This window comes from Rhinichthys klamathensis, unplaced genomic scaffold, assembly GCF_029890125.1.
Source record: "Rhinichthys klamathensis goyatoka isolate OS25496 unplaced genomic scaffold, OSU_Roscu_1.1 h1tg000018l_1, whole genome shotgun sequence".
Taxonomy (NCBI): domain Eukaryota; kingdom Metazoa; phylum Chordata; class Actinopteri; order Cypriniformes; family Leuciscidae; genus Rhinichthys; species Rhinichthys klamathensis.
Genome location: NW_026606569.1, coordinates 4,788,262 through 4,813,126, shown reverse-complemented (window position 1 = coordinate 4,813,126; position 24,865 = coordinate 4,788,262). Strand labels below are relative to the sequence as shown.

Sequence of the window (24,865 nt, the reverse complement as noted above, 5' to 3'; positions counted from 1 at the left end):
AAATCAAAGAAAATAAAGCACAAAACAGATGTATGGTTGAATTAACACACACACACACACACACGTTTCTATTGAGAATCATGAGATCCTTCATTTACACAGGAATTGATCAACAAACTGTGAGATTGATTAATTCTCTTGAATATGTGTTATTCCCCACAACTTTGACTTTCTGTTCCTGTATTTCTTTCATTGTTGCTTCTAACTTTCGCATCTTTGTCTTTTGAGATCTTTGAATGTCTTAAATTCAGTTTTGAGTTGAAAGTCTTGGATTTGTTCATCCAGACATTTTTGCAGTGAGTCTCATTGTGTCTCAGATTTCCTCCCTCTTCTCTGTTGGTATATTTGCCTGTTTTTTCTGGGTTTCTCTTTATTTCACTGACAGAAGTTCAGCTGTAGTATTAATGTAATGAGGAGAACGTAAGAGACTATAACATCTGACTGCTACTGTCACCATTACCTGTATGTCTCTGTCTTCATGGACTCTTATTTTGAATTCATTTTGTCTTGTGTTTGGTTTTCAGTTCCTGTGGTTTAGTTCCCGGTTCCTGTGTTTCCATTTCCATAGCAACACTTGTTTGTAACCATGACAACTTCTCACCATCACCTGTCCTTCATTTAGTCTCTTGTTATCTTGTGTATTTAAACCCCTCAGTCATTATATGTTCATTGTCTTGTTTTAATGTTTCCTGTTGCTGTTTATCCCTGATGTTTATTAAATATAAGTGTTCATCGTCTTTCTGCATCAAGCCTCTTATCTCGGATTATCTAGTCAAGCCAGCGTGTGACAGTCACTGATTTATCATGAAGCTTAAAGCATTATGGGCAGAATTTCTCTACAGTCTATTCTGATTCATCAACAAGTTTCACTGATGATCTAGAATAAAGCCTAAACCCAGGATAGAGCATCTGAGTGAATGTGGTGTGGACTGTGTGTATGAGGCTCATTGTGTCAGAGACGCTGTAGAAGGACAGAGTTCCTGCACTGTGATCCACATACACTCCTATTCTCCTGCTGATGGGCTCTACAGGGAGTTCAGTCTCTATGTTATTGTGTCTGAATGAGTAACTGGAGGAAGAGCAGTACAAACTCCAGGACTGATCATTAGATCCAAACCGACACTTATTACACCGTCCCTTCCTGCTCATGCTCTTATATGACACTGATATAAACACACTTCTCCCACGCCACTCAATCTCCCAGTAACAGCGTCCACACACACGCTCTCTACACAACACCTGCTGAAACACATCAAATCTGTCTGGATGATCAGGATACGGCTGGACTGTGAAAGTGTCAGTGAATTTAATCACTCTGTTCTTCTCAGACAGATGAAGGTTTTTATGTGCTGTGTTCAGATCCAGATTGAGCTGATGGGAATCTAATGGAGATAAAACATATCAGAATCAGTTATGAATCTGATCTTTTAATTTGTTAAACAATTAAAATGAGTTAAAACCACACATTTAATGAACATTTTGTCTTTACCTAATTTTATTGTGTAAAATCCACTTTAATACGCAAAACTGAAGTTTACTTAATTCATTTGAACTACCTAAATAATTAGTGTTGAATTAACTTAAACTGGGCAGTGGATTTTTAGTTCCCAGCATGCTTTGCATAGGTCTTGACCAGGAGAGTAAATGTTGAAATTAAGTGCTATTTTATGTGTTTTTAAAGGAAATGCCTGTTAGTGTTTAATGTTCAGTTATGTTTGATATGTAAAAGCGTTTCAGTTATGTCAGTTTTGTTCAGAAGAGTGTTTGTGTTCAGGCTGTGAGAGGCGACATGACAAACATTATGTGTCGCACTGAAACGAGTCTCTTCTTACTTCTTCATCCCGTATGTTACATACAATTACAATAAACATAAGTGTCTTTAGCATTTGCTAGTTATTATCTACAGCAGGAACTTAAATCTATTAGGTTGGTTCAACAAAACATTATTTGTTTATTGAACTAATTTTGTTTTGTTAAGCCTTTCTCTGCAAGCATGTCAAAAAATAAGCCGATCAGATTTCACTCCCCTTCTGACGTAGGAAGGGGATCTTATTATAATATTACCGCCCCTTAATCTGCACGTTTCCACCCACGCCGCCGCCATTTGTTTTTTTCAAGCGACAACAGTGTAACCAGTTCTAACGCAATGGCAAAAGATCCAGCAAGGCATGAAACTGTTCTGTCGTTGCTGCACAGACGAGCACATAACACTATTTGACCAAAACATTTCACAGCTGTCTTATAAAGGTATGAAGGAAATTGACAGGGTTCGGCTAAAAAAGGGAACTCAACTGGAGCAAAAAAAATGGGCACATATCCAGTCCATTGGAGGGGAATGGCGCAGCAAGCCGACACAACGAACCGGGCTTACAGTGAAACTGGCTTCATGGGAAGCAGCGGTTCGACAGGTGTCGCCCCGGCCCCCAACTCTAGAATATCTGTCAGTGAAGCACTCTGTGTCAACGCCTAGGCGGGAGCACACACTCATTTAAGAGGAGCTCACCACCTAAGTGGACATGTGCATCTCGGGATATTCACCAAGATGAAGACAGCCACATTTCCAGTGGGCCAACCTCGCTTGGAAACAGCCTTCCCTCTCTGCTGATTTCCTTAACAGATAAGAGCTGGTATGAGGTTCTAAGGCTTGCATTCTGTGCACGTATAAACGCAATGAAGCCTGCCTCCTACGGGGCAGCGCTTGCAGTTTCACCACCTGGTCCCAGTTTGAAGGGAGAGGTAGGAACCATGAGCACATATCCAGATCGGGGTCTCAGCTCGTGAGAGTTAGCCGGCCCGAATTCCAGGCACAAGTCATTGACCGAAAGCAAGCAAGTCCCTACCCTCTAGTAGAGACCATGCGAGCATGAGAACTGTTTAAAAACAGAATTTTTAACTCACTGCCTGCAGTGGCTCAGGGGCGGTCTCTGTAGTGCAGTAGCACCAGAGATAGGCCCAAGAGCCAGCAGCCATATCACCCTGTAGCCCAAGACTGGTTGCCCACTGAAGCTAAGCAGGGCTGAGCCTGATTAGTACCTGGATGGGAGACCTCCTGAGAAAACCAGGTTGCTGCTGGAAGAGGTGTTAGTGAGGCCAGCAGGGGGTGCTCACCCTGTGGTCTGTGTGGGTCCTAACGCCCCAGTATAGTGACGGGGACACTATACTGTCAAAGAGCACCGTCCTTTGGATGAGACGTTAAACCGAGGCCCTGACTCTCTGTGGTCATTAAAAATCCCATGCCACTTCTCGTAAAAGAGTAGGGGTGTAACCCCGGTGTCCTGGCCACATTCCACCCATTGGCCCCAGCCAATCATGGCCTCCTAATAATCCCCATCCACTGAATTGGCTCTATCACTCTCTCTCCTCTCCAACTATAGCTGGTGTGTGGTGAGCGCACTGGCGCCGTTGTACTGTGGCTGCCATCGCATCATCCAAGTGGATGCTGCACACTGGTGCTGGTTGAGGAGAGAACCCCTGATATGATTGTAAAGTGCTTTGGGTGTACAGTAGTACATATGAAAGCGCTATATAAATGCATCATTCATTCATTCATTCATTCAAGAGGATAAAGAGGGGCGCAGGGATGACCTCTGCTCCCTCAGGAACCTGACGATCAGAAAGTGCTTCCCATACTTCTGCATATGATGTTCGTCATCATATTGAGGGTGAAGGAACAGCCTACTCCAACCCAACTTGCAGGAAAGAGAGCACTGAAATGACCGAACGCTCTCGGGATCTCCTCAGGGAGAGAAGACTCATTCAACGAATAGGTTCCACTTCTAACTTAGCGAAGCACAACTGCCTTATCTTAAGGGGGTGCTTGCAGAAGTGATGGTCACTACCACATATCCTTGTGGTAGCCAGCTGAACCTACCCGTCCAGTTTTTTGAACGCGGGTGCAATCATGCCACGTCCCTGAAATGTATTCAGGGGAAGTCAGGAAGGCTGTCGAGGGAACTAGGTTTGGTTGGGCCAATAAGGGGCAACTATCAAGACCTGTTCCACTCCTGACTTAGCACAGTAGATGCAAGCGACATGCAGGCACAAGACAGGAACACTGCTCAACAGTACATGTGAAGATCACTGAGCTTCAGGAGCATCTCTGCTCAATACTTGAGTGTGATAAGTTCACTGAGCTCAGTTAATAACTTTAACTTTGCCTGTTTTTAAAGCCTGGATGCCCTTTTTTTTCGTGTTTAAAACGGCCAGCTATGTAGGCAGCATCGCATCTCTGAAAAAATTTCAGAGGATGCTGGGCTGTATGGCATCAGCTGCAGCAGTCCTTCAGCTGGGTCTGCTGCGCATGCGCCCGCTGCAACGCTGGTTGAACGCTCGTGTGCCTCACCGAGCCTGGGCATCCGGCGGCATACGAATCAGAGTGTCTCAGAGCTGCGTTTTAGCGCTGAGACCCTGGTTAGCGGCCGACTGGTACCAGCAGGGAGTGACAGTGGGAGCTGTCTCACACCGAAAACTGTTTGGAGATGATAGCGGTCGAGAACGAGCTGAAGCGCTTCCTCCCATACATACGGGGCCACCATGTTCTAGTCCGCTCGGACAATATGTCTGTGGTGTCCTACGTGAACAACTAGGGCGGTGTCAGATGCAGGAATCTCTGCAAACTGACAGAACGCCTTCTCGTGTGGGCCCATCACTCATTGCGCTCACTGAGAGCCGCGTATGTGCCAGGCCACATCAATGTCGGCCCAGTTAGACTGTCCAGGGACAACATTCCTCCGGGAGAATGGTCCCTGCACCCTCAGACAGTCCAGTTATTATGGAGCCTTTTCGGCAAAGCGGAAGTCGACCTTTTCGCGCCGAAAGACAACGCGCACTGCCCGAGATTTTTCTCCAGACCTGGCCCAGCTGCCCGCTGTACGCTTTCCCTTCCAATCTCGCTGTTACCACAGGTAATCAAGAGAATCAGGGAAACGTGCCACTCAGTGCTCCTCATAGCTCCGCGTTGGGAGAACCAAACCTGGTTCTCAGAGCTGGTGAGGCTGTCGCACGTAGCCCCATGGCCGATCCCAGTGAGGAGAGATCTTCTCTCTCAAGCCGGTGGATCGATTTGACATCCCCACCCGGAGCGCTGGTCTCTGCATGCATGGATAATCAACGAATACCCGTTGCTCTGCCAGAAGGGGTCGTAAACACGATCATACAGTCTAGAGCCCCTTCTACGAGAAGGCTCTACGCGTCTAAATGGTCAGTGTTCTCTGAGTGGTGCTCCACAAAAAGCCTGGACCCACACACGTGTGGTGGGTTTCCCTGGGATGCATGTAGTGGATGCTCGGCGCGCACGGCGTTGACAAGGGGTTCCCGTAGCGTAAGCAACTTACGCAATACGAGAGAACCTCTCGTAAGAGAACATATCGGTTACCTAACATAACCTCAGTTCTCTCTAGATGAGGGAACGAGTATTGCGTAACCTGCCGTGTTCGCGCCTTGAGCTTATTCGCTTCAGTCGATGAAAACCAGAGATCAGCCTGTCGAGCCCCTCTTTTATACACGCAAGCCACACCCATTCTGGCGGGCTGTGGCGCGTGGAGGGCGCGACGTCACGCGGGGCTCAGCGGTAGGCTGCTGCAGTTGCCGCAGGACAGTCAATGAGCACGCTTATTCAGCCTGCTATGGTCTGCTGTCTGCCGCACTGCGTTGACAATATATACAAAATTAAGGATAATTTTTGGCTTCAGATCTCAAGAAAACCCGTAGCGTAAGCAACTTTCGCAATACTCGTTCCCTCATCTAGAGAGAACTGAGGTTACGTTAGGTAACCGAGTAAGTTTTCTTTCACCTTCTACAGGAAGAACATGAACACACTCGGTGAGTTTTCTGCTTGTTTTCTTAGTGACTTACATTGTAGGAAGTCGTTCCTGGTCTTGGGAACAATGTTGGTGAAAGTGACTGTGGAAATCAACAGATGTGAAGAGTGTGATTATCATGTCAAGAGAAAATTATCCTTGCATCTGTTCCTAAGACATTTCTAATATGATCTTTTACAGGGTATGAGATGATTGAGGATCATTTCTGAGAGCAGAATCTCCAGGACTTTACCTCTGTCAGAGATCTTCTTCTCTTTGCAGAAATCCTCCAGTTTGTCTCTCAGCTGACGGACAGCATCTCTCACGCCATCAAAAGAGGAGAGAGAACTGAAGGGATTGTCATTTACGTCTGTAGATTCAGGAGGAGCTGAGAGAGACTGGAAACTCTACAGAAAACAGAAATCAAAGCTCATCACCTCCACACCTCATCAATAACCTGCTCTACTGTCAGATTTGTGCGGCTCTTGTTAATCTTTAGTAACTCCTCAATCCAGCCCTGCTCAAATTCATTGTATAATATTAGAGCTACAAATTCCAGCGTTTGCCATTTACACTATATGTGAACTTTCTAGGAAATCAATTAGATGATAAAGCATCTGAAAATAAAATAAATGTAACAGATCAAGCGCATCAGTGGTGTCACATTAATGGTTGTTTCCAGACACAGGTGAAATAGTTAACACTGTAACTTAATGACACTGCATTTTAGCAGAAAAATCACCATGTGCTAAGAACATTTAAGCACAAGACACATATTAGCATAAGAAAGATATCATTTTTAAATTTTATTAGAAAGACTGCGATCATGAATCCAAATGTTTAGTGTATATGGAAATTTTATATAAAATAATAATAATGACAGCAACAGCAAAATACCATGTTGGGTTGGTTATAACCACATTTAAAAAAAAAAACATTTGTCCAGAAACCATGAAAGTGATCCATTCCCAAATCTAAAGGTCAGTAATATACCAACATCTATCTTATATGAAATATTTTAAACAATCATAACCTTATCTGCTAACACTTTACAATAATGTTCAGTTATAAGTTTTTAGTTAATGACAAACTAATCATTTACAAAACATGACAATACATTCATATATTATTAATAAGTGGTAGGCTAACGATTTACAAATGTGATGTAAATTATCTTTAAAAATTAGTAAATCATGAAAAAATCTCCTGACACTAAGTCATTCATAAATGTTTATTCACTTGAATTTAAATAAATTATGCTTCTTAAAAATAGTGCTTCAACAGACCGCATGTTTGTCTTACAACTTCATGATACACCAATATTTAGAAACTACGGTGACCGGGAGGGGACATGTTTGGTTCACTTAGATTTGTCGTGGCCACGAGTTATTTACTTACTTTCGTGGGAAAGTCAAATTAACTTGTGGGAACGTGGTAATAAGTCGTGGCAACAAGATCATTTTGTCGAGGTAACGGCATCCTTATATATGGGTAGGGTTGGGTATCGTTTTTTAAAATTTTTATACCGGTGCCAAAACGATACTTTTAAAACGGTACCGGTGCCTAAACGGTGCTTGAACCGATACTTTTAAAAAACAAGAGAGCCTCAAAACGTTGGTGAATGACATTAAAGGGCCCCTATTATGGATTTTTGAAAATGACCTTTCATGTAGTGTGTAACATAGCCCTAAGTGAATGAAAACATCCTGCAAAGTTTTAAATCTGAAAGTGCACTCGTTTTTTCAAACGAGTCATAAGCCGTTTCGTTGTGACGTCAAGATAAAACATTAGCATATTGCCCGGCCACGTATCGCGCGCGCAGACACCAGGGAAAACTTGAACCTCAAACACTGCAGCTGATTCCTGCACTCAAAAAAATAATTCATTGGATGAACATGATTTAATCATGCCACCTATATTCCATCTAAACAAACCAAGTTAAGTCAACCAACCTTTATCATTTTATTTGAACACAAAATAGGTGCGTTGCTTAAACATGATATTAACATTTCCATTTAACTCATTTAAATCTTTTTTGAGTTATATGTTCAGTCTTAGTTAATTTAGTTAGATTACTTTTGAGTGTAGCTATTTGGTAGCAGCACATATTAGCATCTTAAATGCTAAGATTTACACGCTCCTTCAACCAAAGCAGTAGAAAATATGGAAATCAGTCCAAACAAAATGCTCCACTCTTCTCCACCATGGTAACCCACTGTAATTTAAAAGGTTCTAATAATTCCAATCTAATTTAAATTTAAACACAATTACACACTATCAAGTCTTCCCCTTTTCTCATTTTGTGTAGGTCTCCTGCTAACTGGCTAATTCATGTTATCACTGTCTTACTGAAATACTTCTGCTAATCAGTTGTGGGCCACTATTACGTTTGAGAATCATTGAAAATGTGGTGATCATTGAAAATGTGGTAACTCCAAAACAACATTAGGAAACTTTAAAATAGCATAATAGGGGCACTTTAAATAACGGCTTTTTTATTGAAAAGTAAATATATAAATATAAGTAGTCTAAATACAAAACACAACAAATTTACATAACAAATTCACAATAAAACCTAAGCCACCTAACCCAAATACAATAATTTAACAATAAATAACATTACAGTAGCCTACTAATAACAGCAAAGTAGTCTTTATTCGGTATGCTACAAACTAGCTTTAAATTTCAGCAAATCTTGTCACATATTTTGCCTTCTCTGGCTAAATACAACACCTCTCCTGACTTATTGCATGTCCTGCACAAGGTGAGCGTTATTTTAGAACGCATCACCTTAAATGCCGTGATTTGAAACCCATCGTGAAAGAACGCCGTCATTTACAACTGTGGCAATGAGCTCTTATCAGGATCAACTGAATGCTGGATTTCAAAAGTATGTGAAGTTCGCGGCTCTATTCTTGCAGAAAACCTGCACAAAGTTCTTGAATTAATAATTTATTAGATGCATGTCTGTTATTGTATGGACATCGACTTTACATTTTCACACTAAACATGACGTGGAAAAAAACAAACAGTGATTGGTTGCGTTTCATGTCAGTCAGTCCTTGGCAGATATTTTTATTCTAAAATACATGTAATTGAATTTCTACCAGAACCAGAGATGGGGACTCGAGTTTGAAACTCGGACTCGAGTGCGACTTAAGTCCCACACACAGTGACTTCAGACTCGACTCGAGACTCTTCCTCGAAAGACTTCAGACTCGACTCGGACTCGAGCTGCGGGACTCGTGAACAATGTTTATTTTTAGGAAACGTCTGATGAGCTCGCTGTTATCCCCCTCCCTCCGTTACCTATAACCTGCCTACGTAACCACGTACTACGTGGCCTATTGCTGGCAGTGCGCGCGCGACCACACATGAGAGGATAACAAACAAAAATGTCGACTGCACCGGCCGCTGCTGTGCCATTCATCGTTAGCTTTGGGGTTCAAAAACTTCAAACAAGACGCGCTCAAAAGAAGCGCTCAATGCAAAATATGCAGTCTCACAATAAAAGATTGTGGCTCAACTACATCTAATTTTATCAGGCATCTGAAAACGCACCCTGATAGGTGAGTAAACATGTTTAGCTCAGCATTGACCATCTACCGTTAGCTTGCTTATTGCTTTAGCTACCTAACGTTACGGGAGGTTAACTCCGACTGTCTTATGAAATATTAATGAGCGTTTGTTTAATTGCCAAACTTGTGGTGGTCGATTAACGTAACGTTAACGTTAATCATTTACGTGCCGCTGGCTGCCCGTTGTCTACAAACAGGTTACAGGATTATTGTTGATCATGTAACGTTACTGTTTCATTTAGTTATAACGTTACACTGGTTTGAGAGTCTGGGATGTGTTGACTTACAGTATATAAGCTATGATTAGTTGCATAGGCAGTGCAGCCAGAAGAAGCCAGAAATGTTTTGTGGCCCATACCTAGTGTGTTAAGAGAAGAGAAGGTTAACCAGTCTGATCTCACCCTTTGGATTTTTTTATTTCTAAGCATTTTGTTCTTAACAAGTTACATGCCATAAGTTGGTCAGTTGCTTCACATTTACACTAAAGATCTTGAGCATTTTAATGTTTTGGAAGTGCACTGTAGTGTTAAAAATTTCATTTGGATGCAATAGTTTATTTGCATTTAGCTACACTGATGTTTTGGACTAAATAGGAGTGTGTCAATTTTAGTGTTGTGAGTTATATCATTTTCTATATTTGGTCTTATGTCTTGGTATGTTCAAGCTACAAGGCAAAATAAAGAAATTAACTAAAAGTAAAGCATTCTTGGTGTTTTTGTCATGTTGCAATAGCCTGTTTACACTGATTATATACCAAATTCAAAGCTGATACTGTATGCTAATAGATAAAGGAGTCATAATAACATATGGTACCACTTTATTTTGATAGTCCACTTTAGACATTCTACTAACTATAAGTAACTTTGCAGCTGCATGTCAACTAACTCTCATTAGAGTATTAGTAGGCTGTCTGCTTAATATCTGCTAATTATATATTATAATATCTTATTTTGTTGGTTCCCCAACAGATATTCTACTGACTATAAATAACTTGGCAACTACAAGTCAACTTGTTCTCCAAACCCGAACCCACATCATAACCTGACAGTCTACTACAGTCTACTAATACTCTAATGAGACTTAGTTGACATGTAGTTGAAAATGTACATGGTTAGTAGAATGTCTAAAGTGGACTATCAAAATAAAGTGTAACCTACCATATTACATGCTTTGAATTCCTTATATAAAGCTATGCAGTGTTCTAAGCAACCTGGATGGGTCGCTGTACGTGATGCAACACTTATAACCACAAGAGACACAAGAGCCAGAGCGCCTGACATCAAAGCAAATTTAAAAGTGCTGGCTAATGCTAATCGTAAATTCTCTAAGATCATTATTCATGTCGGCACTAATGATGTTCGACTCCGCCAGTCGGAGATCACCAAAATTAATATTAAAGAGGTGTGTAAACTCGCAAGTACGATGTCAGGCACTGTAATTTGCTCTGGCCCCCTTCCTGTACGCAGGAGTGATGAGATAGTTAGCCGATTGGCCTCACTGAATGGTTGGCTGTCGAAGTGGTGTCCGCAGAATAATATAAAATTCATAAACAATTGGAAAAGTTTTTGGGGCAAGCCTGATCTGTTGAAAAGAGATGGTATCCATCCCTCCTGGGCTGGTGCTGCTCTTCTCTCTAGTAATTTGGCTCATAGTCTTAGAGCTAAAACATGACAATCTGGGGCTCAGGTCAGGAAGCAGACAGACTGGCTAAACCGACCGTCTGCTAGCGGCCTCACGTCACCAAGGTCAGATAAATCCCATCACATAGAGCCTCTTTCACCTAGATATCATCATATAGAGACTGTGTCTGTTCCCCGAATTTGGAAATCCAAAAAACGTCAGGTTAAAAATTTAATTGATGTTCAACAAATAAAAAGCAGATATAATACAGATGAGCAAATGATAAAGCTTGGGTTGCTGAATATTCGATCCCTTACTTCAAAATCTCTTATAGTTAATGATATGATTTCAGATTATAATCTTGATATGCTGTGTTTGACAGAAACCTGGCTAAAACCAAACGATTACATTATTTTAAATGAGTCAACCCCACAAGATTACAGTTATAAAAATGAACCTCGTCTGAAAGGCAAAGGGGGAGGTGTTGCTGTAATTTATAGTAATATTTTCAAAACCACTAAGAAATGTAGCTTTAAATATACTTCTTTTGAAGTATTGGTGCTTAATGTAAAAATATATAGTGTAAACGATAAATCACATTTGAGAATTCTGCTGGCTACGGTGTACAGGCCACCAGGGCACCATAAAGATTTTATCAAAGAATTTGCGGACTTTCTATCAGATTTAGTATTGGCTGCAGATAAAGTACTAATTGTTGGTGATTTTAATATACATGTAGATAATGAAAAAGATGCTTTGGGATTGGCATTTAAAGACATTGTAAACTCAATTGGAGTTAGACAACACGTGTCAGGACCTACTCATTGTCGTAATCATACTCTAGATCTAATATTATCACATGGAATAGATGTTGATGCTGTTGAAATTCTGCAGCAGAGCGATGACATCTCAGATCATTATCTAGTCTCATGTAAATTACATTTAGCCAAGGCTGCAAAGCCGACTCCGTGTTATAAATACGTTAGACCTATAACTTCTGCCACTAAAGATTGCTTTATCAATAATCTTCCTAATCAGTTTCATCATCTCAGCATCCCAGATAACTTAGAAGAACTCGATATTGCAACAGAAACGTTTAACTCTCTCTTTTCCAGGACTTTAGACGCAGTTGCTCCGTTGCGCTTAAAGAAGATTAAAGAAAATAGTCCAACACCATGGTACAGCGAGCACACCCAGGCCCTTAAGAGAGCAGCCAGAAAAATGGAGCGCAACTGGAAGAAAACTAAACTAGAGGTATTTCGGATTTCGTGGAAAGAGAGCTCGATTGCTTACAGAGAGGCTTTAAAAGCTGCTAGATCTGCTTATTTTTCAAACCTATTAGAAGAAAATAAACATAATCCTAGGTATTTATTTGAAACAGTGGCTAAACTAACGAAAAAGAAAGCTTCAAGCTCAGAAGTGTCAAAGCAACACGGCAGTGATGACTTTATTAACTTCTTCACTTATAAGATTGATAATATCAGGGACAAAATTATAACTATGCAACCGTCTACCACAGTATCGCATCAGGAAGTGCATTGTAGTCTCCCTGAGGAAAAATTTGATTTATTTGTTGCTATAGGAGAGGACGAATTCTGCAAACTCGTTAATTCATCTAAATCGACAACTTCTATGTTAGATCCTATACCGACTAAGCTACTGAAAGAGATGTTTCCAGAGGTCATATATCCTCTTCTTAATATCATTAATTCATCTTTGTGGTTGGATACGTACCAAAAACCTTTAAACTGGCTATGATAAAACCGCTTGTTAAAAAACCACAACTTGATCCTACAGAATTAGTCAATTACAGGCCGATCTCGAATCTGCCTTTTCTGTCAAAGATATTAGAAAAAGCAGTATCTTTACAACTATGTTCCTTTCTAGAAAGAAATGATATCTGCGAGGATTTTCAGTCCGGATTTAGACCGTACCATAGTACTGAGACCGCTCTCATTAGAGTCACAAATGATTTGCTCTTATCATCCGATCGTGGTTGTATCTCTCTATTAGTGTTACTCGATCTTAGTGCTGCATTTGACACCATTGACCACAACATTCTTTTAAATAGACTAGAAAACTATGTTGGCATTAGTGGAATTGCATTAGCATGGTTTAAATCATACTTAACTGACCGTTATCAGTTTGTAGCAGTAAATGAAGAGATGTCTTATCGATCACAAGTTCAGTATGGCGTACCACAAGGCTCAGTACTAGGACCGCTGCTGTTCACTCTGTACATGCTACCATTAGGAGATATCATTAGGAAACATGGAGTTAGCTTTCACTGTTATGCCGATGATACTCAGCTGTACATTTCTTCAAAACCCAACGAAACTTACCAATTCACAAAATTAACGGAATGCATAGCTGATATAAAAAATTGGATGACTAGTAATTTCCTACTACTAAATTCTGAAAAGACAGAGATTCTAATTATTGGACAAAAAACTTCCACACGTAATAACCCAGAATACTGTCTAACACTTAATGGCTGCTCTGTCAAGTCTTCGTCGTCGGTTAGGAACCTGGGTGTGCTATTTGATACCAACCTTTCTTTTGAAAGCCACGTGTCTAGTATCTGTAAAACTGCATTTTTCCATCTTAAAAATATATCTAAAATACGCCATATGCTCTCATTGGGAAATGCGGAACAATTAGTCCAGCCGTTCATGACCTCAAGGCTAGATTATTGTAATGCTCTACTGGGTGGTTGCCCTGCACGCTTAATAAACAAACTACAGCTAGTTCAAAACGCCGCAGCTCGAGTTCTTACCAGAACCAGGAAATATGACCATATTAGCCCGGTTCTGTCAACACTGCATTGGCTCCCTATTAAACATCGTATAAATTTTAAAATATTGTTGATTACCTACAAAGCACTAAATGGTTTAGCTCCGCAGTACTTGAGCGAGCTCTTAACGCATTATAGTCCTTCACGTCTATTGCGATCTCAAAATTCCGGCCAGTTGATAATACCTAGAATATCTAAATCGACTGCAGGTGGGAGATCCTTTTCCTATTTAGCACCAAAACTTTGGAACAGTCTTCCTACCATTGTCCGGGAAGCAGACACACTCTGTCAGTTCAAAGCTAGACTAAAAACACATCTCTTTGACCTAGCATACACATAATACATTATAGACTTCTATAAATTCAATGTTAGGCTGCATAGATTAGGTCAGCCGGAACTGGGAACACTTCCCTTAAATCTTGATGTACTTGCTACATCATAAGAAGAATGGCATCTACGCTAATATTAGTGTCTTTGTTTATCCCGAGGTTTTCCAGCAGCCTGCCGGATCCAGGCCGTGTCCAGATCTGACGAAGGAGATTCGCCTGGACCCGATGACAATGCAGTGCTGAAGTATCCACTATCCTCTCCCTATGGAGGATCCCTTTCCCACTCTACAGATAAAGCGCTGTGAATTCCGGCTCGCGTACCCCGAAGTGATAAAATAAAACAAAATTCTGTATCAAAATTTATAGGCAAGAAAAGTAGTTTGTTTAGGCTGGGTTGTATGAATTACAAACCTGCGCACATATTTTAAAAAGCACATAACTATAGAATTCTGAATGAGCATGTGAACGCCGTCAGCGTTAATCACAGGTTCGCGTTTAAAGTCTGATCATTTCGACGGAGGTGAATCAATCAAAGTTAACTTTACCTGGAAGTAACATTATTCAAGAACCGCTATAACGCCAAAACAATCTGTTACCTTAAATTATATGTTTATCTCTGTAAAGCTGCTTTGAAACAATTCATTGTTAAAAGCGCTATATAAATGAAGATGACTTGACTTGACTTGACATCCTGCGTGAACTCCAGAGCCTGTCTCTCAAGCTGCAGAAAAGAGAAATGTCACTCGTGGATTCAAGTCTCGCCATCCAACAAACTATCAATGTTTTGACGGCCATGAAGACTACTGGTGGGGGGGAATCAACCAAGAAGGCTGAACAGTCTGTCTCATCTGGCCTTTTTAAGGGTGTAGAGCTGAATGAAGGCAGGGCGAAAATAAACAGGTCTCGGTTTCATGAATCAGTGATTGCGTAACTTAGCGATTACCGGACTCAAATTTGGTCCTGATGCTCAAAGCTCTTGACAAGCATTTTTGGCCAGGAGAGCAGGAGGACTTGATTTTGCATGGCGAACCAGAAGTACACAGCCTTGCGAAAGCGCTTGGAGAACCAACCAGGGAGGCCGTGGAGCAGTTTTGAGACTGGAAACTACAGGGCACTGCACCGGGGAAAACATTGGAAAGACTGTGCATAGCAAGTCGCACGTATCTCCCCATGTCAGCTGAGTGTGAACCAGGCTTTTCCGCAGTTAATAACACCAGCAACCAGACGCGCAACCAACAGCCTGTCTTCACTCCTGTTTGTTGATCTCAACGGACCTCCGCTGGACAAATTCGACCCAGTTCCATTCGTCAGAAGCTGGATTAAAGCAGGACATCGCCTCTCTTCTTCCTGGAAACCAGGACGGCAACCACAAGAAGTCGAGCCAAGGCATCTTTTGTCTATTTTGATTTAACCCTTGAGCCTTCTCAATATGTAATATAACTGTTCATATCTGTCCTGTTACAGTTAGTAACTGAAGTGTAGATTACATTTGTACAATTATATGAAAAAAGAAGAAGACTGAAGTAAAGATAAACTCTAAAAACTCAACTTTTCTCTTTGTAAACATCTTTTTCAGGTTTGATTGACAAAAAATGCTAAACTTTGACAGTCATTTTTATTGTTATAATTGTGATTTCATAATATTTAGATATGAATCCAACTAAAACTTGTGAAAAGATATCTTTCAGTTAGTCACACAGCAAATAGCATAGTGGAGCTCTATAGCCTTCTATTAAAACTGCATTTTCCAAAATATGGGCAAATATTTTACACCAAACCATGTCAAATGATCCATGTTATCCCCATAAATTAAATTTAGAAATTTGGGTTAAATTAAATTTTTACATAAAAAAGCTGCTTTTGTATAATTTTTTAAAAATGTATTTATATAAATTTTAAATATATCATAAATCCTCCAAAAACTGCACAAATGTAGAGTAAAAACATTAATAAACAGAGTAACATTACATTTGTTTAAATAAACTTATTTTGTTACACAATTACATTATGTTATTAAAAATTGTTAAGTGTGCGTGTGTGTGTTGTCATGTAGGCTATAGACTGATTGTCTTGGCTTGCATCCATGAAATATTGTAATGTTACAGGTACTGCATAGAGAAAATTTAGATTGGTATTGCGCAACAATCGGGAGATGGGGACCCCCCCGAATATTGACGGGTATTTCGCACACTGGTTGGAACGCAGGAGCTTGGAGGTTGGATGGGATCAGCGGGCACAAAGGAGCCAGGAGGCTGAGTGGGACCAGCAGAGGAAGGAGGGTCAGGGAATTATTCAGAACCAGAAAGTCCATTAGGCCTGGTGGGACCTGTAGAGAAGAAGAGACCTCAAGGGTGGAAGCATGGGTAGGAGTCCATTCCAGAATATGTAGGTCAATGAGTGCTAGCACCGGGACCACCGTATTAGGGATGCCACAGCTGGAGAGTACCAACTCCACACACTCAGAGAATAGCATGCCTCTGTCTGCTCTTTGAGGCCGGCGTGATAAAAGGCACTCAGAAAGTCATCTGGGTAGTGCACCATGTGATCAAGATGGAGATTATCATGGGTGTGATCCTCAAGGGAACGGTCAAACAATTGTGAAACTGCACATCCATCAGGTTTGAAGATCACCTGAATCAACGTTGGTGAACATTACTAAAAAATTGGTACCATTAATTTCACCATGATGTAAGAAATCAGAAGGGAAAATTTGGTTTAAAAAAGTTGGTTCCACTTTATTTCGATAGTCCCCTTTAAACATTCTACTAACTATAAGTAACTTTGCAACTACATGTCAACTAACTGTCATTAGAGTACAGGGCTCTCAAGTTTTATCAAAAGTTTGAAGTCAGATCTGTTAGGGGAGGAGCCACCCAAATATTTGCAGCAGCGGCCCCTCGGCCCCACCAAATTCGCTCAAATGTTCCTAGCAGTTCACATATTTAAAAAATACAAATTTATATAAATTTAAAAAAAAGAAATTTTGCCCCAAACGAGCCAACTGAACAGCAGTTCTCAATGTTCATACTCAGTCATAACAACTTGCCCTGAGCATGTCTGTCAAATTGTGTGTTTGTGTGGGTCTGTGTGTTTATGTGTTTGTACACATTTAGCTTATGAATGGTGATTTGTGTTGTAAGTGTTTGTTGCACTTTTTGATGACTTGATGACAGGGGTAGGGGGCTCCCACTTAAAGCACTGTGGCTCAAGGCCAGCCATTTTCACTGTCATGCTGGATGATAGCACTCCATCCAGAGCCAAACTGTTTCTAATTTTGGTTTTGTTCAAACCCACCATGGAGAACACCCTCTCTGCATCTGCATGTGAGTGGGGAAGAACTAAAACCTGTTTGGCAATCGTAGACAGCCTTCCAAATCTGCTCAAACCGGTCACCTTTAAAGGGGTCATCAGATGCCCATTTTCCACAAGTTGGTATGATTCTTTAGGGTCTTCATGTAAAGTTTGTAACATACTTTGGTTAAAATTCCTCAATGGTTGTGTAAAACAACACCCTTTTTACCTCCTCAAAAATAGCTCTGTTCACAGCGACCCGTTTCGACCATGTCTCTTTAAATGATAATGAGCAACTGCCATGGGGTGTGTCATCACAAGACAGTAAAGTGCTGCCTTGGCAACCTGCCTCGGTGGACAATATCATCAGAGTAAATTAATTGTGTGTAAATGTTTGTAACCAGATGCATTTTTATATTTTTATTTACGTAATGAGATTTGTTTATGTTTGTGTGTTGTAACTTTGATGTAAACAGCGATCATGCGTATTTATGAATGAACGGCTCGTTTTAAAATCTTCACGGTCTACTGACATTTGTTAAGACATCTGCTTAAAACATTACAATGCTCATGATAACTTTCGTTAACTCTACAATAAGTAAATCCACTTCACCAGCTAATAACTCCTCTACAGCGATGCCATAGAAATATACAGAGCGACCGCAAAAACAGAAGTTCAAAGACAATATTCTACAGATGGCTGCGCACTTGTTTCTCTGGTGCATAAGGTCTATAGTCAAGTCAAGTCACCTTCATCTATAAAGCGCTTTTAACAGTATGGATTGTTTCAAAGCAGCATTACAGTTATAATAGAAATTACCGTAAAAGATTGTATAGGCTTTACAACAGCATTAGGATAATGTTATTGTCCAGCTAAAGTTAGTTTTGATTTATTCACTTTCGTTGCGAAGATCATTAGTTGTTAACTTAGGGGCCGCTGTCACGACACCATTCTAACAGAAAAACTCTTAACGCGCTCCGGCCGCCCATGCGCACAAAACAGTGCCTGGTGTCTCGAGAACATACTCCCTGAAATAGGTTCAAAGGTGCAAATAGGTAATAGGTATCCGTTATCTCTGAGCAAACCTCAAAAACGCAAACCTGCCAAAACGCAGACGGCGCATGCGCATCACATGTTCACTCCATAGATATGCGCATTTGAATATAAATGTGCGCAGGCGTGTAGTCCTTCACAAATCAACCCTCAACAAACTACTTGTCTGGTCTTCAAAATTTGTAATACAGAACTTTTTTGGTCGCGTCTGCGTAGCCACGCGAACCGAATTATCCCGACAACGTTTTATATGTACAGAGGTAAAGGGAGGGAGGCCTTCACAGGGGAGAGAACATTTCAGGACTGCGTTGTCTTCGTGTCCAGGCGCTGGTCCTTTATCAGATCTGGATACGGCCTGGATCCGGCGGACTGCGGTAAACCTCGGGATAAACAGAGAGACTATACAAATGGCCGATGGCGTAAATATGCTAATACGGGATAGTCCGTTAGTGGTCGTGGGCGGAGCATGACCAATATGACATCATATTGCTCAGAAAATCCAAACGGCTTGATTATTGAGAATGTTTAGGCTTTTTGAGGATAAAAAAAAAAGAGTGAATGGATTTTTTTTTTCATTGTATGGTGGTTGTGTGCACACACGGCAAAGGCACATTTATATGCAAACACCATATAAAAGTAAATTTTGCATCCGATGACCCCTTTAAAAGCAGTTGGAGAGTTTATGACTGCATCAAAAATTATTTAGCAAGAATTTGGTTATATTCCTCAACATCAGCTCTCACTGTCTTTGATCACATGCAAGAGATTTCGTCCAAGAATCGTGAAATCAAAATGGTAAAAAAAAAAAAAAATGAAGGGGTTAATGTTACCTACCGCAAATGACATTCATCAGATCTTGCTCTTCCAACTTCCACTCTGTGTATGCGAGTGTTGCCTAGTAACGAACGTGCTTGCAGCAGGAACACGTAATTTACCCGGAAACAACAAATTATAATTTCTGATTGGCTGGTATGTGGCATATAAATCTGTATAACTCGAGACAGCAGCTATGAACTCGGCAGAGAACTTCCCTCCGTATGCCTGCGCCTCGTCCATTAATTATATAGTGGGTAAAGTTATCCCTTACTTCTAAGCGTGAGAAATACAAGGTGTGGCGTGTGAACGTTTGAACTGGTTGAAATGCGTGTGTCTCACAGTGAATGCGTGAAACTTGAGAGCCCTGAGAGTATTAGTAGATTGTAGTTGACTCTTAGGTTATAGGTGTTGGGGTTCAGGTTAGAATAAGATGACTTGTAGTTGCCAAGTTACTTATAGTCAGTAGAATATCTGTTGGGGGACTATCAAAATAAAGTGTTACCAAAAAGTAGATATGTTCTGGAAGTTTTGAACTGTTCTTTGTACTAGTGGAGCTTGGCAGCTAAATATATCTCCCAGAAGAAAGAGCTCAGAACATGTTCCAGAGCTGAAATGCATTCATAAGTGTCGTCTATTTTAAAGTCAAGTCAAGTCAAATATATTTATATAGCGCTTTTCACAATACAGATTGTATCAAAGCTGCTTCGCAGTATCAATCAAAACAACTTAACAGTGTATGTTTATTACTGGAAAAAGACATCCAAGTTTGGTAGAGCTGATCAGTGGTATGATGGGTCATTTAATTTGAATATCCCCAACTGAGCAAGCCAAAGGCAACAGTGGCAAGGAACCGAAAAACTCCAAGTGACCCGATGGTGTCCTAAAACTCCATCAGATGACCCAATGGAGAAAAAAAAACCTTTGGAGAACCCAGGCTCAGTCGGGGCCAGTTCTCCTCTGGCGTTTATGAATTAGAGGCCGAATTTACAGTAACTGTAAGATAAAAAAATTATATGAATGCCTGGCTAAATAGATGCGTCTTTAGTCTAGTTTTAAACTGGGAGAGCGAGTCTGAGCAACGAACAATATCAGGAAGGCTATTCCAGAGCTTCGGAGCTAAATGTGAAAATGCTCTCCCTCCTTTGGTGGATCTGGATATCCTAGGAATGACCAGAAGCCTCGAATTTAGTGATCTTAAAGAGCGCGATGGATTGTAGGGCGATAGAAGATCCGTTAAATAGATTGGAGCTAAACCATTTAGAGCTTTATAAGTCAAAAGCAATACCTTGTAATTAATACGGAACTTTATAGGTAACCAATGAAGTGATGATAGAATCGGTGTTATATGATCATATTTTCTTGATCTAGTAAGAACTCTAGCGGCTGCATTTTGGACTAACTGTGGCTTGTTTATTGAGGATGCAGGACAACCAGCTAATAAAGCATTACAGTAATCTAGTCTCGAGGTCATGAATGCATGAACTAACTTTTCTGCATCAGAGACTGATAGCATATTACGTAGCTTAGCAATGTTTCTAAGGTGGAAAAAGGCTGTTTTTGTAACATATGAAATATGCTTTTCAAAAGACAGGTTGCAGTCTAGTGTAACACCCAGGTCTTTTACTGTAGCGGATAAAGTAACAGGGCATCCTAATATGTTAAATTCGTGCTGTGAAAGGTTTTGTGGACGTTTTTTAGAACCGATAAGTATTACCTCTGTCTTGTCTGGATTTAATAAAAAAAAATTACGCGTCATCCAATCTTTTATATCTTTAACACAATCTGTCAATTTGGATAATTTAGCGTATTCATCTGGCCGTGATGAAATATATATTTGAGTGTCATCGGCATAACAATGGAAACTAATTCCATGTTTCCTTAGAATATTACCAAGTGGCAGCATTTATATTGAGAATAATAAAGGGCCTAACACAGATCCCTGCGGCACTCCATAGTTTGCCGAAGTTATGATCGATTTTTCTCCATTTAAGTAGACGAAATGGTAGCGGTCAGATAAGTATGAACCAGCTTAATGCTTGTCCTTAAACACCAGTGTAATTTTGTAGAGCAAGATGCTCAGACGACAATCTACCTTAAGATTATATAACACAACACATCAGTCAACAGCTCATTCTACTCCCATGAAATGTTTCTCTCTGAATCTCTTGCTCAAGTTCACTATGATCCTGTTCTTCTAGATCTCTGTTACCTGCAGGAAATGGATGTGATCCTGTGTGTGTGAAAGCTGCTCCAGCTCAGCGTCTCTCCTCCTCAGATCATTGATCTCCTGCTCCAGTCGCTCCAGTTGTCCTTCAGCTCGACTCACTGCAGTCTTTTCCTGATCTCTGATCCGCTGTGTCGCCTCAGAACAGCTTCTCTCAATGGAGCGGATGAACTCAGTGAAGATCCTCTCACTGTTCTCCACTGCTGTCTGTGCAGAGCGCTGTTAGGACAGACATCACAATCACACAGTGAGCTTCAGTGAGTCCTGACTGAGACTTCTCAAACTATTCTTCTTCTCCAGACTCACCTTATGAGACGCCACAGCCTCTCTCAGCTGCTGAAGATCTTTCTCTCTCTGCTGGATCCTCTGCTGGAACGACCTCTGTGTCTCCTTCAGCTGCTTCTGCACCACAAATCAATAACAGAGATGTCAGTTTATAATGCTGTCACATATCTGTCAGGGTTCTGTCACTTTGGTCTAGTTTATTCTTGGTTTTGTGCCATAGCCCTGACTCTCCTGTATTGTCTTGTCTTTGTGTGAGCGTATGTTCTCTTGTCTGTGTGCCTTGTTTCATGTTTGCAGCGTGGTGCTGCACTCATGTCTAGTTTGGTTTCGGTTCTGTGCCGGGATTCGGACATTCATGCTCCGTGTGTTTGTATTCTGTTGTGGACAGGATGAGCATTCGCTCGTTCTCATGCACTCTTACTTGTCGTGTAAGCATGTGGTTACGAGTTTGCTTTGGCCGTACGCTCTTCTGTCCGCCTGAAATTATCCCCTTGTGTCCTGCCCTGACAGATCCTATTTTCCTAGCCAAGTCGTACCTTTTCCAGTTGCTGGTCTGAAAAGTGTTTTTGTCTGTCGCTATTTTTATATTATATTATATATTATATATATATAGATATATTTTGTCAAACAATCTGTGAATATTTTCTATTATTTTATGTTGCTTCATCAAAGCCTGTTTTACAAAAGTTTGTGTTGATAATTATGTTTACTTTGCATTTTCACCAAGTGATAAGTTAAGTGTGGAGCACAAATACGCTCAGCAGTGAAAGTCCACTTGCAGCTTCTGTTCACTTCAGTTGAAGTCTGCAGTGTGAATGATGTTACCTGATCATACCAGTACCAATATAAATAGTGTCAACATTATTTCATCAGTGTCTAGTTTAAAGTTCATACCTGATTCTCTGTCCTCTGCTCTGCAGCTGATACAGTGTCGTGGTTTTTATGTTCATCCATCGTACACAGCAGACATATAAACTTCTGATCAGTGCGGCAGAAAACCTCAAGGAGTTTATCATGCGTTTGGCAGATCATCTCCTGCAGTCGTCCAGTGGCATCAATCAGATTGTGTCTCTTTCTTTTAACGAAACTCTCATGTTGTTCGAGGTGATCCTGACAGTAAGACTCCAGACACCCCAGACAGGACTTGACGGCTTTGCGTTTTCTTCCATCACAGACGTCACACTGAACATCTCCAGCTCCAGCATTACAGTCAGCAGGAAGTTTAGTCTTCAGTTTCTCCACCACTTCAGCTAGCATGGTGTTTTTAGCTAAAGCAGGTCTTGGACTGAAGGTCTGTCTGCACTGAGGGCAGCTGTAGACTCTCATCTGATCCTCCTGATCCCAGCAGCCTGTAATACAGATCTTACAGAAACTGTGTCCACAGGGAATGGTCACTGGATCCTTCAGGAGATCCAGACACACTGAACACTTGAACTCATCCTGAGAAATTCTGGCTTCTGCCATTTTACTGCTTGAATAGAGAGACACAAACACACAACAGCTCAACTGCACTTCAGTTTCAGTTTCTCTGAACTGAAGAGTTTCCTGTTTCCTGGTTCTGTGTTTGAGTGATGTGTGAAAAAAATGTGTCTGCAATTCTGTAAAGCAGGTTCCTCACTCCAAGTGTAGTTTCCGTCTGCGTTGTTTTCTTCTTAATAAAAGAGATCCCACACGATGATGCAGTTGTGATGTGATTTACTCTCGGCTTCTCTCAGTTTCTGTATCAAAATATAACAGACCCCATCAGACACTTCTAACAAGGAGAATCTCTGGTTCGTGCCTCTCATCGCCATGACATCCCGCGAAAGAGAGTGGGCGCCCGGAAATTACATCAGCTTTACACTCACGCTTACACAACTTAATGGTGCTTCCCTAACATTTTATACAGATTATAAAAAGGGTAAAACAAAGACAATAACACGGAAATTCATATATATGTATATATAAATATTAGGGGTGTAATGGTTTACAAAATTCACGGTTCGGTTCGATACGATACACTTGTGTCACGGTTCGGTACGTTTTCGATACAGTAAAAAGAAAGAAATGCCAGAGAAATTTCCTTGATTTAATTTTTTTAAATTATATTTTTATTAAAACTAACATCATAAAGTATGATATTTGTTTACTTTGAGCAATGATGGAGCTATACTTGACTTTTCTTAGGAGCTTATAAAACAAAACAACTCCTTGGACAAAATGAAATGTAATATTGTAGTAGTTATAAACAAAGGTTTATTTTAGTTCAGATTAACATTTGAGGGCAGCAATTGTATTCATAATGTCAAAATAAAACCGACGTGATGTTACTTGAAAGCATTATAGCCTACTATTCCTGTCAAACTTCCATGGTTACAAAACTTACAGTTAGTAGTTTTACTACAGTAAATCCATGGTGAATGTTGCTGATCTGTGGACACTGAATAGTTCATTCATGGCACAATGTTTCTCCTGGTTTCCACGTCAGCGCTGTTTGATCAGTTAATAACGGAGAAATGTGAATGCTTCAGTTCTCACTAGATCTCGCAGCGATGTTATTCCTTCAGTGGCGAATTCAAATGCTTTCTTTACTGATCTCTTAGCGCTGTGTAGTAACAGTGCTGCTTGATCAAGATCGACTAGCGCTGCTTTGGTCCAAACCGATAAACGGTCCGTCAACCACACAATAACGAGTAGCTCAGTTTCGTTCCGCTTGCATTACGTTTGCCATTTGATGTTGGGCAATGTTGTGGTCACGCCAGCGTCTCTTACATTATGAGCGTGCTTACCACGCGCGACGCGCCTACATTTGAAATAACTAAATGTTGGTCGGCAGGAAAAATGGTCCAATGAACCGTTCGGTTTAAAAATGCGTACCGAAAACCGAACCGAAAGCCTTGTACCGAACGGTTCAATACGAATGTCACCGGGTGAACAAACCAGGAACCAAAAATCATTGACTCGTTTCCAGGGGGAAGAAATCCCGGTGTAACACCGGGCCGGCGCTGGGTATACACATCATGGCCGCCGACCATGATGAGCGCCAGCTGAAGCCCATGAGAAATGCTTCATTGAACCACCTGCCCGGGAAAAAGGA

General features: G+C 40.9%; 1 protein-coding gene across 1 annotated transcript; it reads right to left on the bottom strand.

Moving 5' to 3' along the window:
* LOC130069978 (tripartite motif-containing protein 16-like) lies at positions 1-23,578 on the bottom strand. Its single transcript, XM_056234202.1, has 6 exons — positions 22,684-23,578; positions 21,811-21,906; positions 21,490-21,723; positions 6,052-6,205; positions 5,854-5,901; positions 1-1,382 (listed from the first exon to the last, which is right to left on the bottom strand). Exons 1-6 carry the CDS (start codon positions 23,251-23,253, stop codon positions 844-846), a joined length of 1,641 nt encoding a protein of 546 aa, XP_056090177.1. The 5' UTR covers positions 23,254-23,578; the 3' UTR covers positions 1-843.
* Between the last annotated feature and the right edge of the window lie 1,287 nt (positions 23,579-24,865).

Bases quoted from the DNA above. Each gene is read 5' to 3' on its own strand.
- LOC130069978 (XM_056234202.1), bottom strand. From the start codon at position 23,253: ATGGCAGAAGCCAGAATTTCTCAGGATGAGTTCAAGTGTTCAGTGTGT. The intron at 21,907-22,683 runs GTATGAACTTTA...TTTGTGGTGCAG, and splicing joins AGCAGAGGACAGAGAATCAG to AAGCAGCTGAAGGAGACACA. The intron at 1,383-5,853 runs GTAAGTCACTAA...TATCTCCATTAG, and splicing joins CAGGAACGACTTCCTACAAT to ATTCCCATCAGCTCAATCTG.